This window comes from Monodon monoceros, unplaced genomic scaffold (genome assembly GCF_005190385.1).
Source record: "Monodon monoceros isolate NGI ecotype Baffin Bay Population unplaced genomic scaffold, NGI_Narwhal_1 Super_Scaffold_22, whole genome shotgun sequence".
Lineage (NCBI taxonomy): Eukaryota > Metazoa > Chordata > Mammalia > Artiodactyla > Monodontidae > Monodon > Monodon monoceros.
Window position 1 is genome coordinate 88,984,561 of NW_021703779.1, and position 14,920 is coordinate 88,999,480.

At 36.1% G+C, this 14,920-nt stretch overlaps 1 protein-coding gene across 1 annotated transcript in view; it reads left to right on the plus strand.

Annotated features, from left to right (window-relative positions):
* Window positions 1-14,920, plus strand: part of IL1RAPL2 (interleukin 1 receptor accessory protein like 2) — a 1,051,992-nt gene that overhangs the window by 1,030,658 nt on the left and 6,414 nt on the right. The window contains exons 8-9 of the mRNA XM_029240622.1: window positions 2,932-3,075; window positions 8,499-8,669. Coding sequence (XP_029096455.1) covers window positions 2,932-3,075; window positions 8,499-8,669 — 315 coding nt within the window. The remainder of the gene's footprint in view (window positions 1-2,931; window positions 3,076-8,498; window positions 8,670-14,920) is intronic.

A 14,920-nucleotide genomic window follows, 5' to 3' on the forward strand; every position in this document is an offset into this window, starting at 1 on the left:
AGTCAATCAATGACCTAAGATCAAACAGAATTCAGTTTTCAGAGTAAACAAAAAAAAATCATATTGCCCTGTCAATTTCACACTGGCTAGAAAAACAAATACCGTATGCTAATATATATATATATATATGGAATTTTTTAAAAAAATGGTTCTGAAGAACCTAGGGGCAGGACAGGAATAAAGACACAGACATAGAGAATGGACTTGAGGACAGGAGGAGGGGGAAGGGTAAGCTGGGACGAAGTGAGAGAGTGGCATGGACTTATATACACTACGAAATGTAAAACCGAAAGCTAGTGGGAAGGAGTCGCATAGCACAGGGAGATCAGGTAGGTGCTTTGTGACGACATAGAGGGGTAGGATAGGGAGAGTAGGAGGGAGACGCAAGAGGGAGGAGATATGGGGGTATATGTATATGTATGGCTGATTCACTTTGTTATAAAGCAGAAACTAACACACCATTGTAAAGCAATTATACTCCAATAAAGATGTTAAAAATATATAAAGACACTTGATATTCTTTTTTTTTGAATAAAAAAAGAATGCATAATTTATAAAACAGTAAGAAAACAAGCAAAGGTTGTGATACTGCAGCCCCACAGAGGTCTCATAAGCAAGCCTGCCTTACCACCCACATAGAGACAGGCAGTGGTTCCTGGGGAGTCATTTTCTATAGGGAGGGCAGGAGGCAGAGCTAATATGAGGTAGGATTATTTTTACCTGAAATTTTGTGGCTTAATTTTCCAAATGACCACCTCTTGCAGTAGGCATGACAGAGATAGATTCCAATTTCCTATCCCTACTCATTATGTGGCCCCTCATAATGCTCCTTATTAATATATTTTGTCTCTCACAACAGCTTCACTCCCTTCTTTTTTCTATCCTTCTCCCTCTCTCCTTACTGAAAAAGAATACATTTATATTTCTTACATTTCTACTCAGCGACTCTCCTCATTGGCCATGCTGTCTCTGGCCACTACCATCTTCTCTATTACTCCACCTCCTTTAAAATACCAAACTCTCTATCTCCCTACAAAACCTAAAACTTTTCATATGCTGGACTCCAAGGAGCCCCTCGTTCCTTCTTGATATAGCTGCAGAATTCTTCAATACCCTCCAATAAACTGTCTGAGATCTGCTCGGTCCTATCATTCTGCCTGGCAATTGTAGTTTAGCTTCTTTCCTTGGAATTGAAAGGGCAGAAGAATCCAAAATTCACCGCAGGTCACATGTTCTTGAAAAGCATTACCAACAGTTCTATGGAGGAAGAGGGAGAAGGAATTTCATCGTCACTTTCCAGAGGAGCTTACAAAACTGTGGTGTAATAAAAAGAACCTTAAATATGAAGTTAGAATATCTGGGCTCAAGTCCCATCTTGGCCACTTCTTAGGTGTATGACCTTGGGTAAGTGAATTAAACTACTGAGTCTTAGATTCTTCAGTGATGAATTTGGACCAACAATTCTTGCCCTAAAGGATTACTTAGAGAATAGATAGTAGACTGGTAGAAAATTTTATCTATAATATACATTACTTGTAGTATATATTATATATGTTCATTTTTTTCTTAATCTTATTGTTATACTGAGCCTAATTCATCTTGAGCAATAAGCCTATATAGAGACAAGGGACAATCCCAGGGAAAGGCTCATGATTTTACTGTCAAGAGACCTTCAAGAATGGCAGTCTGTCATTGTCATCAATTTGATTTTGGCAGTACCCCAGAATTGATCCATCCAGGGAGGCTGATTGATACCAAGCAAACTCATAAGCAACTGATGTACAAACTAAAATGCCACTCCCTTTTTCAGTTTGTAGTTACATGGTAAGCTGAATTAATAATAAAAGAATCACTTGGTAATTATGGAATTAGATTAAGGGGAGCTTAGCTAATTTTTAAGATAGTTTTATCTGTATTATGTTGAGACCAGTGAATTTCCCTGTCACACAGTGGAAAATACCTCTGGTCTAGTGTCTTCCAGATTCAGCATTTCTCCTCTGGACATTGCTGAATTCATATTCTAAATTCTTCTCTGACTTCCCCTTTCTCTAAATTCCATGATGCTATCCCCTCTTTTGATGATACACCCTAGATTTTGTTAATATCACTAATTAAGCTACATGTAAGTCACTATTTCCTGGGCCTAGGATATACTATGTCTCCTTCCATTATGTGTTGATTTAATTGTTCCAACTCTCAGAGTTCTAGGGGTGCCCCACTGGAAAAGCCTAAGGCTGCTATCAGGTAGCCTGGTGTTGGCTGAATAGGCCAAGTGATTAGCCTAGATTTCTCATACTCTTTTAGCCCCATTGGGCATATTATATCACATACAAATTATAGTCATTTATTCAGATAAGTAGGGGAAATGGATAAGCTAATTTCCCCTGCCTACCTTCTATTGGATTATGTTCTACTGTGGTTAAATGAAACAGTTAAATCCTGTAGGCTCATTGGATTTTATTTGATTCTGAGAATAATTTTATGATGCTGTTCTCCTGTAGAAGAATAGGGCCTGTGGCCTAAGAAGTATTAGATTGTAATCTTGCTAAGCCAAAAGATAATTTAACAGAAACAACAAAATATTGGACCTGAACCCAGTAAAAGGCAGCTCTAATAGTTTCCTGAAGTACACTTAAAGCAAAAGTATACATGTAAGGTCTAGATGTGTTCAAAACAAAGTGGGAGAGACTATTCTTTTTCAGATAGACATCACTTTCAACAGTAAAATTTTTCAAATATTTAGAAGAGAGTTAATTTAACAAGAAATTGATTTACACAAATGTATCAAGAACGCATCTACTTACTGCATTAAGCAAGAATCTTCTGTAAAGAAAAACAGAATGGGTTGTACATCTTAGAGACTAGAAATATGGGAAGTTCCTCAGTGTTGCTGATTTAATTACCTTTTCCTGTTTATTTTATTTGTTCCAGATTTAATCTACAAAATTGAACTTGCAGGAGGCCTGGGAGCAATCTTTCTCCTCCTTGTACTGCTTGTGGTCATCTACAAATGCTACAATATTGAATTGATGCTCTTCTACCGACAGCATTTTGGAGGTGATGAAACTGCAGATGGTAAGCTATCTCTTATTGTTCAAATTCAATTAAAAGGCATGAATTTGTGATTATGTAAGAGAATATCCCTATTTTTAGGAGATATATGATGAAAAATTTAGAGTTAAAAGGCTATGACTAATGCAACTTACCCTCAAATAGTTCAGAAAAAAATGGTATTAATCTATCAAGAAAGACAGCAAAGGGGAGAAAATATTAACAGATGAACCTGGGTAAAGACTATATGGGTGTTCTTTAAAATAGTTTTATTTCTTGAAATTTATTTCCAAAATAATAGTTTAACAAGGAGATATTAGTTGGTCAGGAGATCAAACAATTGCCGTCAAAGCCCTTTCCCTTATTAAGAAAGAAATTAAGAATCAATTTCATTTTATTCTTCCAGAAAATTCAAATTTAGGCACAGATCATATTTAGCTCTTCCTGGCATTGAAATAAACAAATTATTCAAAAAACATATTAAAAGCTATGGAGATACTCATTTTAAAGCTCATAGTACATCTGGACTGATATATTTTGGATGATTGTAGCACAATTCTCAAAGGTGACCTCAATGGAAAAAAATTCAGAATGTGGCTTATAATTTTCTTCTGTTTGCCATTTATGGCCCTTGAAAATCTTATATATGAAATATCAACAAAACCTTGTATTGAGCCTTGTTTCTTTGAACATTCAAAAATGATTTAATTTTTCAAGAGAACAAATTATCATATTTCCAATCAATACCAATAAGAAATCATGACATATCACTCCTTATGCATACAGTCCTCACCCACAAACTACTATAAGCCTTGGAAACGTGTATGGAATGCCTTAGGTAAGCCAAGATAAAAAAGAAGTTCAATTGTAAGTCATTACTTTAAAAAGCCAGATTTAAATTTTAGTTTTCATTCTATTGGAATAATGAAAGTTAGAGCTTTTGTTTGTTTTGAGATCCTCAAAGGAGAGCAGTTTATGATTTTGTTTTATTTTTATAGTGATAGGAGAAAGGCAAAGTGGTGAATGTAACATCAAAATTTTTGAAAAATCTTTGATTTTGGTCTTATTGTTACTATTATATGAACAATGATATGAGTGTGTTTTAATTGACTTTTATGTTTTCACAGTAAATTCGAGAAATGCTGTTTGGTGAATACATATGCATGCTCATTATCAAAGCAGTGTATTTACCTAATGATTATAGCAGCCTATTTAAAAGTACCAAAGACCCTTATTTAGATATATCTTCAATATGAGAAATTAGGGCCTGTTCTGATGATAATTACATGCTCCAACAGTATGTATGAAAATGTAGTCAATTACCTTCAGTTTCTGTATACAATAATTAATATTGAAAGATCTGACTTCTTAACCTGCACACATAAAATAATGAGATGAAATATGCTATTGAGAAAAATTTCACTGGTTCCCAAGCGCCAACAAATGGCTAAAGTATCTAACTGGGAATGTTAAAGATGCATTGTCTATATGAAAGTACATGAAAGGGAGTCTGCTCTGATTCATTTGCTTTAGGTCATGATTACAAGCAATTTGTTAATACTTTCTGCAAGAGGTGATATAGTTTATGAAGTTAATCTGAATAATTACTTTCATCACCCATATCCAATAATCCAGACTAACTGATCAGTTGTAGTACATATTTGTAAGATTAAATTCATGCTAATATCATAGGACATTTTGCATCTATATCTCCAATGTGGCCCATGTGGACAAAGATGACAAGTAATCTAGAGCATTTTGGTTAGAGAATTGTGTGTATTGGTTCCAAACCAATTATCTTAGGGAAAAATTCAATTGGGGGGGAACTTCAAGGATTTTCAGCAGGAAGGAAAATTAAAATAGTTTATATTCCTACATGGAAACTTGGACTTTAAACACACAATCTCTGTACTAGCTGAATAGAATACTAAAAAGTCAGCAGATATGTAGTGAGGATGAATAAATGAATATTAAAGCCCTTCTAGATATATCCAGTTTCATGATGTCAAATGTCAGCTGGATAGCCTACTGAATTTTCATTTCTTCATTTAAATATTTTGACATCTCATAGACACACCATAGTTTTACCCATGTACTTTTTGTTCATGTTTTCTCTTGGATTCATATCTATGGTAGCATTTCCTGAAAGTTCTTATAAAAATGCCATATTTTTTATAAAATAAAATCTATCAAACTGACTTCTTAAACATTTTTGATATAATTCATTTCATTTCATCAATGATTGCTTCATTTATTTGATCTTTGAATTATGCAGTCATTAAATATTTATTAAGTGTCTACTGTGTGCCAAGCACTATGAATGATGTATATACTTACATATATTCTTCACCTGGATTAACCCTACACACACACACACACACACACACACACACACACACACACACACACTGGTAGTATAGTAGGCATTGGAGACACAATAATCAACAAAGTTACGCAGTCTTTGCACTTTAGAAGCTAAGGATTTAGCACTGTGTTTAGCAGAGCCCCAGAAGAACTACATTGTAAACAGGAATGGCTTCCTAATGGTGAACAGGATTAAAATGAGATTTTAAAATGGAAAGGACAGTGTGACAACAGGAAAATTCTTCCACAGAGAGCTTGGTTCCCTTTGTCATAACTTCTCTCTTCATTGGTAACAGCATACCTATGGTGACCACTGTGCAAGCCTTCTTCCTTATAATGTTTTGTCTCCATCTTGCTGTTTTCTGGTTCCTCAGTTGAACTTAGTCAGCATGATTTAACACAGAGGAATGCTCATTAGCCTCACCTAGCAAAGTGGTGTTGCTGAATTGCCATTCGGTTTTAAAACAATATTCAGGACTTGCTGTTAACCTTTATTTGCATCATATTGTTGATATTGCTCTATCCATCTTGCTCCTCTTTGTGAGCAACAGCTGTGGCTATTCATGAGGTTTTCTTGGCTGTCTACATAAAGCTGAAGTGCATTTTTAAAACTGTTGCATCTGCATCACTGCTTGCTCACTAGCTGGCATCCTAGACCTTCTGGGACATCTGACATGGTGGCTTGAGAGCTCTCTTCCTGCTCTGGCCAGCTACCATAAGCTCTTCACCTTTAGTTCACCTTAAAGGGACATGACTGAAAACAGAAGCAACCATTTTCCAAAGAATGATATGTTTCTAGAATGTTATGTACAATTTGTTATCCAGATGTGTTGGGTGTTAACACATAGCAAAGACATCCATTTTCTTTCTCAAAACTTGACTTGGGATATGCAAATATAGCAATATTTTCTGGAAAAAAAGTCTTTGTAGCATCACCTATATTAGAATATAGGTGAAGCAAGTAAGGATAGGACCAGGGATATGTGAGATTAGGCGTGGTTGGAGGGCAAATAGTCATAGTCAGGACAAGCAATGTGGCAGGAGTCTAGAAGTTCTGGCCAGATGGGTGAAAGAGTCAGGTAGTCATTGCAGATGGCTAGCTCATAATAGATGCTCAACAAATCACTGTTGAATGAATTAATAAGTGGTTGCATTTCAGGAGGTTTGTAACATAGAGTTATCAAAGTCAGAGGAAACTAGGGTCTAGTCTAACATTATGGAGTTTGAGGCAGCAACACCATCCATCAAGAACAATGAAATACAGTCTGCTCATAGAAATGGATCTGTTTGTCCTTTGGCCTATTTTATTCTTCCAGCTGTGTATCATCGGCAGCTCTCAGTCCCAGGTGAGTAATTATAGCTGGAGAAAGTCAAGGGCCTGCAGGTGCATCCTGAGCTTGATTGGAACAGGGGCAGAGGTGCGTGCTAGGATTACCAGGAGGTTCTTACATTAGCATTGCTTATGAACATTCTCACTTCCAAGTGGCGTTTTATGCATAACAGCAGAATGTGCCCCATTTGTAAGCCAAGTGATCTCAACTATCAGGGCAGTCCTTCATGTGCATCTGCTTCTAGGCAATCAAGTACCCAACCAAGGTTCACAGCAGTCTTTTCCAGATAGAGGACAGGCTAAAGAGAAGCCTCCTGGCTTCAGGCACCATCTTAATATAAATAAGCAGAGTCCCGTTCATGTGAGGGTAGTGAAGCCTGGAATCTTACTAGACTTAGAACAATATAATCCTGCCTCAGTTATCACTAGATAGTCAGGGGGTGCTGTGTACTCCTACCATAGGGTATTTATATCTCTTTATATGCCTATCACATATTCCTCTTTCAGCAGGTAGAACCAAATTTTAGTGGTATAGGGAAGTGACTGGCTGCTTCATCTTGTAAATTAACTTTTGGTCAAGTTTTAGCTATATTCTAATCAGGTCTGTTTTAATGGAAAATATTTCTGTGTTTTAGAAACAAATCCTGAAATGTTTGTTGGTCTTTTAAAATTATTATTTGCAAGTAACTAGATTTAAAAAATACTAATAGTTCCATATGAGTCTAGGTTCATTACATTAACTTTTAAATTTTTTTCTATAAATAAGGGAATTTTGAAAACCACTATAACTTTTCCAATGTGTTCCTTCTAAAACCAGCGGGGACTAATACTTTGACAAAAAACAGTAGAAAAAAACAAAAACATATATAAAAATATATATACAAATTTATATATATATATAAGAATATATAGATAGATATAGAGAGAGAGAGAGATGGAGAGCGAGTGAGAGAGAGAGAGAGAGAGAGTCTCTTTGGGGAGACTGGCTCTGAGCCAATATAGCAAAGGAAGAAAAAATACATTCTCAAAGCACAGTTAACCCTCTGACTAAATGTGTGAAGGGAAAACCTAATTTGGCAATATTGGAAGGATGTATATTCTGAAACAAAGGGTTCTTTTGGTAGCTTGTGTCAAATTAGTTGGCCATGGATTGAACAAGAATAACAGGCAATGCACTTGTATAAAACCCAGCTGCTGTCTCTAATATTTGGTAATGAACTGCATTTTGTATATGAGGATGACGACACTAACCAACTGGAAGTATGGCATGTGCTACAAGTAGTGTCTCCAGGAGTGAGGCTGGATTATTTCGATCTTCCACACTCTAGGGCCCAGCCCCTCTTGGATCTCTTACACATATTTGTGCAAACAAGGTATAGTCTGTGACCGAGTAACAGAGCCAAGCCAACTGGCACAGAAAGAGTTCAAATCCATGAGTCTATTTAGTCCTGCATTCAAACACACTGAGCTGATCATTCACACCAAAAGTCACAAATAATAGTTCTCTTTTATTCTGTCCTGACTATATGTTGCCCACTGCATAACAGTTTCAGTTCATATCCTACGACTATAACTAAGTTATGTTGAAATGTACTAGACTTCTTATAGCATTGCATGTAACTTATTTTTTCCAGTTATTAATGACAGTCACTAATTATAGTGCATATTCCAGCCTGTTAATGATTATAGACATTTAGTACTTAAAGAGAACCTAATGATACATACAACCCTTTTGTTTTTCTTTGTTTCTAAGACAACAAGGAATATGATGCCTATCTCTCTTACACAAAAGTGGACCAAGATACTTTGGAATGTGACAACCCTGAAGAAGAGCAGTTTGCTCTTGAAATACTGCCAGATGTGCTAGAAAAACACTATGGATATAAACTCTTCATCCCAGAAAGGGACCTAATTCCAAGTGGAAGTAAGTACTTTCAATTTTTGTATTTTAAAAGTTTGGCTTCACTTAAGTTATGTGGAGACTTCAAATGTCAGAGCCAAGTATTTAGATAGTTTTTCTTACAGGAGATTTTATTAAATTCAAAATTTTCCCCAATACCTGTGTTCTGACTTTCTAGCATCCAAATTTTTTTTAAAGGCACTCTCATTTATATTTTAGGTATGGTTTTTAAATTGTGCTTTAATGGTATGCTTTATTATATTGCCTTAGTGTTCTGAGAAAATGATGATTGTTAAAAAAATGTGTATAAGTCAGATATTTTTTGCATTTCAGACTTTTTGCATTTCAGATTTTTTGCATTTCAGATTTTCAATGCATTTCAGTTCCAAATCTGGTCTTCTGTCATTGTGCTTCTACTTATACCTACAATCATTGTCACTAATAACTCTGAATTTATGCTTTAATACTCATATCCAGATTTGCAGGAGAAAATCCACTTAAAAATGAAAGTGAGGCCATGGCGTATGGCACCTTCACTGTGTATTTAAATTCTTTTTAAGAAGTTCTAGACTATGTAGGCTTGAGTGCTACTTTTAAATTATGCTACATATTGAAAGCTATATATGAGCTTACAGAATAAATTCAGGTTCAAGTAAAAATATATACTTTTTTCCTGTTTCTGTTCAGAGTACTGTACACAGTAAAGTGTGAGGTAAATACAGAAAGATATGGTCCCTGCCCTCGAAGAGCTTGAAATGCCATTGAGGGAACATAAAAGTGCTAGAATTCACTTGCATGTCTATATTAATATCCTTGAGAGGGGGAGATTAAGCTGTGACCACAAATCAGAATATGGTAATTTATACACATGGGCTAACAAAATTTAAAAGCTTATATATTTAGTACTTCACAGTATATAGAATATTTTCACATACATTATTTCTTTTCATCTTTACAATAACCCTATGTGGAGAAAGAGCAGGTACTGTTATCTTCATCTTACAGATGAGGAAATAAGGCCTGAAAGAAGTCCAAGACCAGTCAGCTGGCAAATGGTAGAGATGGAATAAGAACCTATATCTGTTTGATTCGGTTCTCACTCCTCTAGATCACACTATTTATTCCTCAATAACTTTTATTCAGATTATCAGAAGTCTACCGTGGTCACTAAACTGACAGGAAACAAATTGAAACAACTGAGTTTTTGTTGTTCATCTCTTTTTTCAGTGTGCATACGTTTCTGTATATGTTTGGGTTTGCACATGAGTATGCACACTTACACATGCATAGAAAGAAACCAGACAATATTTTCTGGTATATTACTTTCTACAAATGTAATATTTCCCCAAATTTCTTCCCATGGTCCTCTCCTCGCTTCTTTCTGTAATTTCCTTTATTTTCATGACTTTAAATACCACTTCTACATTGATCGAGCCCCAAGGAACATGCAGATACCTCAGAGTCATTTTTGATTCTTTTGTATCTCTCTCCCAAATCCAGTACCCATTGCATCTTTTCCATTACCACTTCCACCATTCTAGTATAGGCCCTAATCACCTCATTCCTGAATGTTGATTACTCTCTGCCTTCCCTATTTTTCCTCTTATGCATCTAGTCCCACTAATATGTATACCTCCTTGATCATGTCTCTCCCCTATTCAACAACCTTAAATTCTTCACCATTTCTTATAGGATAAAATCCATTAACCCTTAGCTAAACACTGCTACAGTCTGGTGCAACACTTTTGTTCATGTTAGCCTCCTACACCTTTACAAATCCTATTTACACTCTCCATAACACTGCCTCTGTGAAAAGTCCATAATAATTTCTCTAGCCCTAGAGTATGTGGTGTATAATCACTTGTTTGACTATAAATTTTGTACTCCTTACTCCTGTGATATTTTGTATTATTTTCTTTTTTTAATGTAGTGTTCCAGCTATTTGTCTTATCTTCTCAATAAAACTATAAGCTCCATGAGGGCAAGTACTGTCTCATTCATCTTCATACACCTGTTACCATCTACCAAAATACCTGAACTCAGTAGATGCTTCATAGATGCTTGTTGATTTTGTTTTAATAGTATTGGTTTAAGACAAGAAGAAATAATAAGAATGAAATAAGTAAAAATGTTAATTTTTGCATGACAGTATCTGAAAGGCATTTTTTTTAACAAAGTGAATGTGAAATCTAAACAAGGAGCTTTCTGCTGAAAGAAAAAAAAGTAATTAATAGGAATAGTTTCAGTCCTAATGTGTATACTACTTTTATTTTTTCAGATATTAGAAAGAATATCTACAAGAGGTCAATCAATCATTAATGAAATATCAAAAATATCCCTTTACTATTTTTTGGTTTAATTCCTTAGATTCCTATGTACTTTTTGCATTTTTGCCAAGAGCATCTTGTTAACTATCAAAATTCTGCAACATCGATTTTTAGAGTGATAGTGTACTAAATTGTATTAAAGTAATATCATTACCAAAGTGGAATTTATACTCTATGTCAAGTCACCTTCAGTAGGATTCAATATGGATTCAATTTCTGCCTTATTGCATTACAAAATTGTTGGCACCACAATAGACAGTCTTTATCAACCCAAGTGACTTAAAAATGTCACCCTTCATGTCCGAACACATCAAATTTGATTATCTTTCTTCTGACCTGGAAAACAATGCTTCAACATTGTGCACATCAGAAAAGGAAATAGGGGCAACATGGAACACAGGCTAGTCACTTTACCTGAGACTCAGTAGATGACACTTGCTTATTATATAAAGAAGCAGCTATTGTGCATGGGTGAGAGTGAGACCCAGAGAGCATGAGAGTGAGAGAGATGCATCCCCAAACTGTGTTCTCTTAGTTCTCTCAGATAGTCTATTTTGATGATGACAGGTCAATTGAATCAACCTGCTGTGTCAATTTAGCCAAACAGGTGGTAGACTATTTTACACCTCATTGAGTCAGCTAGTTGATTGGCTAAATTGATTGAAATTGATTAGTTGTTTTGGTGTATCACAGACAGGTCTGAATGTCCTCCTTGACCATGGAGTATGAGGCTTACACAAGCCATATTTCCTAGCACAAAACTACAAGATTTTAGTTGAGGACTATAACACGCTACATAAGAGATAATAGAAGGTTGTCACCTCATATACCCTGGCATTTAAAGAACTCAAAATAAAAATACCCAAGATGATGTTATTAGGGAGAAGAGAGATTTTTATAGTCCATAGAAGATCATTTTAGTGTTTTTGAGATTGTACAACAATTAGACTGAGCAGGGACTTGGATCCTGCGTACTCAGTGGTACACAGGAAGACTCCTTTTACAACTAAGCCATTTGGGACAACTATGCAGTTTTTAGATGCAACCACTGGAGGGTGTTTGATTTTAATCCTTTCTTCCTGAATGAGGAAATTCATGTTCTCTGAATTCCGATTTGCGAGTGTAACCTGCAAAGGTTCTTAAAAAGGCCCTTTGACCATTTTTCTTTTCCATCAACATTTCAGAGCTGGCTGAGCAGTCACCATGTCACGATTAACGAGTTTTTCCTTGGCATATTTAGCACGCATTCAGGAAGTCGATGAAGTATATGAATAATATACTTGATTTACACATGAATGACAGAGTAGAATATTTTGGACTTGGTGTATGTGTGTTATTAAAGAAGCTTCTGTGGTCTGTAGTTGCAGCCATTGGTACAGATTTAACAGGCTATGCTATATAAATATAGACACATTCCTGCGGGGGGGGAAGTAGTTACAATATTATAAGCTATGTTTGTCCCTCACATCTCATTTAAAACATGTTGACACAAGACTGCTCCTTCCTCTAAAAACTAGCAATGAGGCCTTTGAGAATTGTAAAAGCAGACTTCATAATATCATTCTTGACCTACAACAATAATTTTCTATGAATCAAACTAATGAAGTCTATGACATAAACCCATTCATGTTTAATGCCTTCACTTTTGATGTATCTTCAGTTTCATTTGTACCACTCTCGTGGTATTCCAACTCAACCTCATCAACACACAAATATTTCTAATGTATACAGTTTCAGAAGTACATGAATGGGTGTCCCCCACCCTTCTTCCTCCCCCTGACACCAATGCACGCATGACCGTGAGTTCACAGAAAGCTTCAATATAAAGATGTCACTCTCCAAGGTGAGGTATAGGTAACTGTACCCTTCTCGCATGCCCTACTAGAGAAGTGTCGTTTGACCATCATGGAACAGCACAGGTGGGAAGATTTGACACAAACATTTTTCCTAAATGCTAAAACTAAAAGTCTTCAGATCTGGACATTATTTTCCTGGCAGTGACCTACCTTTCCATTCTTGAGCCTGTGGCCAGGATCTTCCTTATGTTTTCTCAGGTTTGGTGCCTGAATGTGGCAAGAATTTCTACTTTCCAGTAAAAGTTTGGTCTGTCTCTTCCCAGGCTAGAAACATCTGTAGTAGAATAGCAAAAGCAACTTTGTTGCCAACAGGCATCTGAATGTCAGGAGTGACAGGCAACCAAAAGAAAGCCAGAGAGAAAACACCCTACTCAAACTGCCTAGAGACACAAACTTGAGAAGTAGAGATTTTCTCACCCATGCAGCTGCTGGGTTTTGTGGTGTAAAGTATTCTACACAGAGCACATTGTGTTCATAGGGCCTAGTGGATACTTTAGGAATGAACAGATGTGCTCTGAAGCTGACATGTGACCAACAGAACCCAGCTGTGCAGTTGAGATCCTGAGATTGGGGACATTTTTGGATGAGTACCATTTAGGCTTTTGAGCCCATCTTATCTCAGTGTTTCTGCAGAGATTTAAAAGCATAAAAATATAAAAGTTAATCAACTGGTCAGATGGAGAGAATAGTACTCCAAGACTAAAAGTAGAAACAACCCAATCCTATAGCTTTTGTTTGCCCTTAAGAGAAAGCAAGCAAGGTGCTTAAAAGTGCATGTGCAATATTGATTAACAATTATAAATTGAGCTAGTTCTGGCTGAAGTTTTAGAAAAATCTATAGATGATTAAGTGCACATTAAAGAGAAAAAAATCTTTTCAAGTCTTTTAGCTCAGTTTCCTCTTCTAATCATAGGAAGACTATGGGGATCTCTGTGTGAGTTCTTCCTGCACTATTGCACCAGAGAAAGACACTAGTGAGTGAAAAATATTATCGTGCGTATGGCTGATCAGCCATGTCTATTGAAATTATATTTATGAATTTGGCCTCAAATATCAAATTGTCTTTCCATTTGTTTTCATGCTCAAATTTCTATTAGTTTCTCTCACTCAAGAATCCTAGGACTCTTTCAGTAATTTAAGGGAAAATTATAATGTCTGATTACATTCTTGCATGTGCTAGACCTTCCTCCCTATTCTAATCTTCAGTTCTTTAATGGCCATGTGATTGTGCTGACACTGAAATGACAAATGACTAGAGAATACATCTGGTGTCACATGATCCCTAGTCACTTATGAAGTGAGGCATGCAAGAAACATTTTTGTACATGGATCTGTAGCTACTCATTGCCAATAGTTCCTCTAATAGCTGGACATATTGGATACCATTCAAGGAAATTGTCCTTGGGGAGTAATAAATTCCTTTTCCAGGCAATCTGACGTCTGTGACCTAAAAAGTGTGAGGCAGGGGTGACATGCACAGGCATGGAAATTTAACACATTGTGTACAATTTACTCACATGGAATAAAATTAGATAAGCCCACCATCCCCTTCATGTTAGTCAAGAGAGAGGGAACTGTGTCCAATATGCCCAGCAAAATACTGCGGTCAATGGACTGAGGTTTCTTATCAAAGTTTGAGGTAAAGGAAGAATCCACTCTGTAGAATTTCAATCAGGAAATCTACTTTTTGGATAGCACAAAGAATAGACACCTTAAAAAAAGAGTAGAAGACCAGGATAAAATTGTCTTAAGTACCAAAGGAACCACAGAAAAGACTATATAAGGAGCAAGTTGTCTTGTTCCATATTTATCAAGATTGCACTGATTAGAATTAGTTATATCTACAAATTTTTAGGGCATGAGTTTAAGGGGGAAAAGAGGAGGGGAAGAACATTTTGCAGACTCTCTTTGTTTGCTACTCTCCACATTTTCTTTCTTTTAGTATTCTCTGAATGTGTTCTATTACTTACCTCTATTCTCAGTGAAGAGGTAAAGAGGGAAGAGAAAGAATTTAGAGATGTGGACAACATTTCAGAGTAAATTCTGCCCACCGTCATGCTTCCCTGTTCATCCACTGGTGAAATGCTATAGC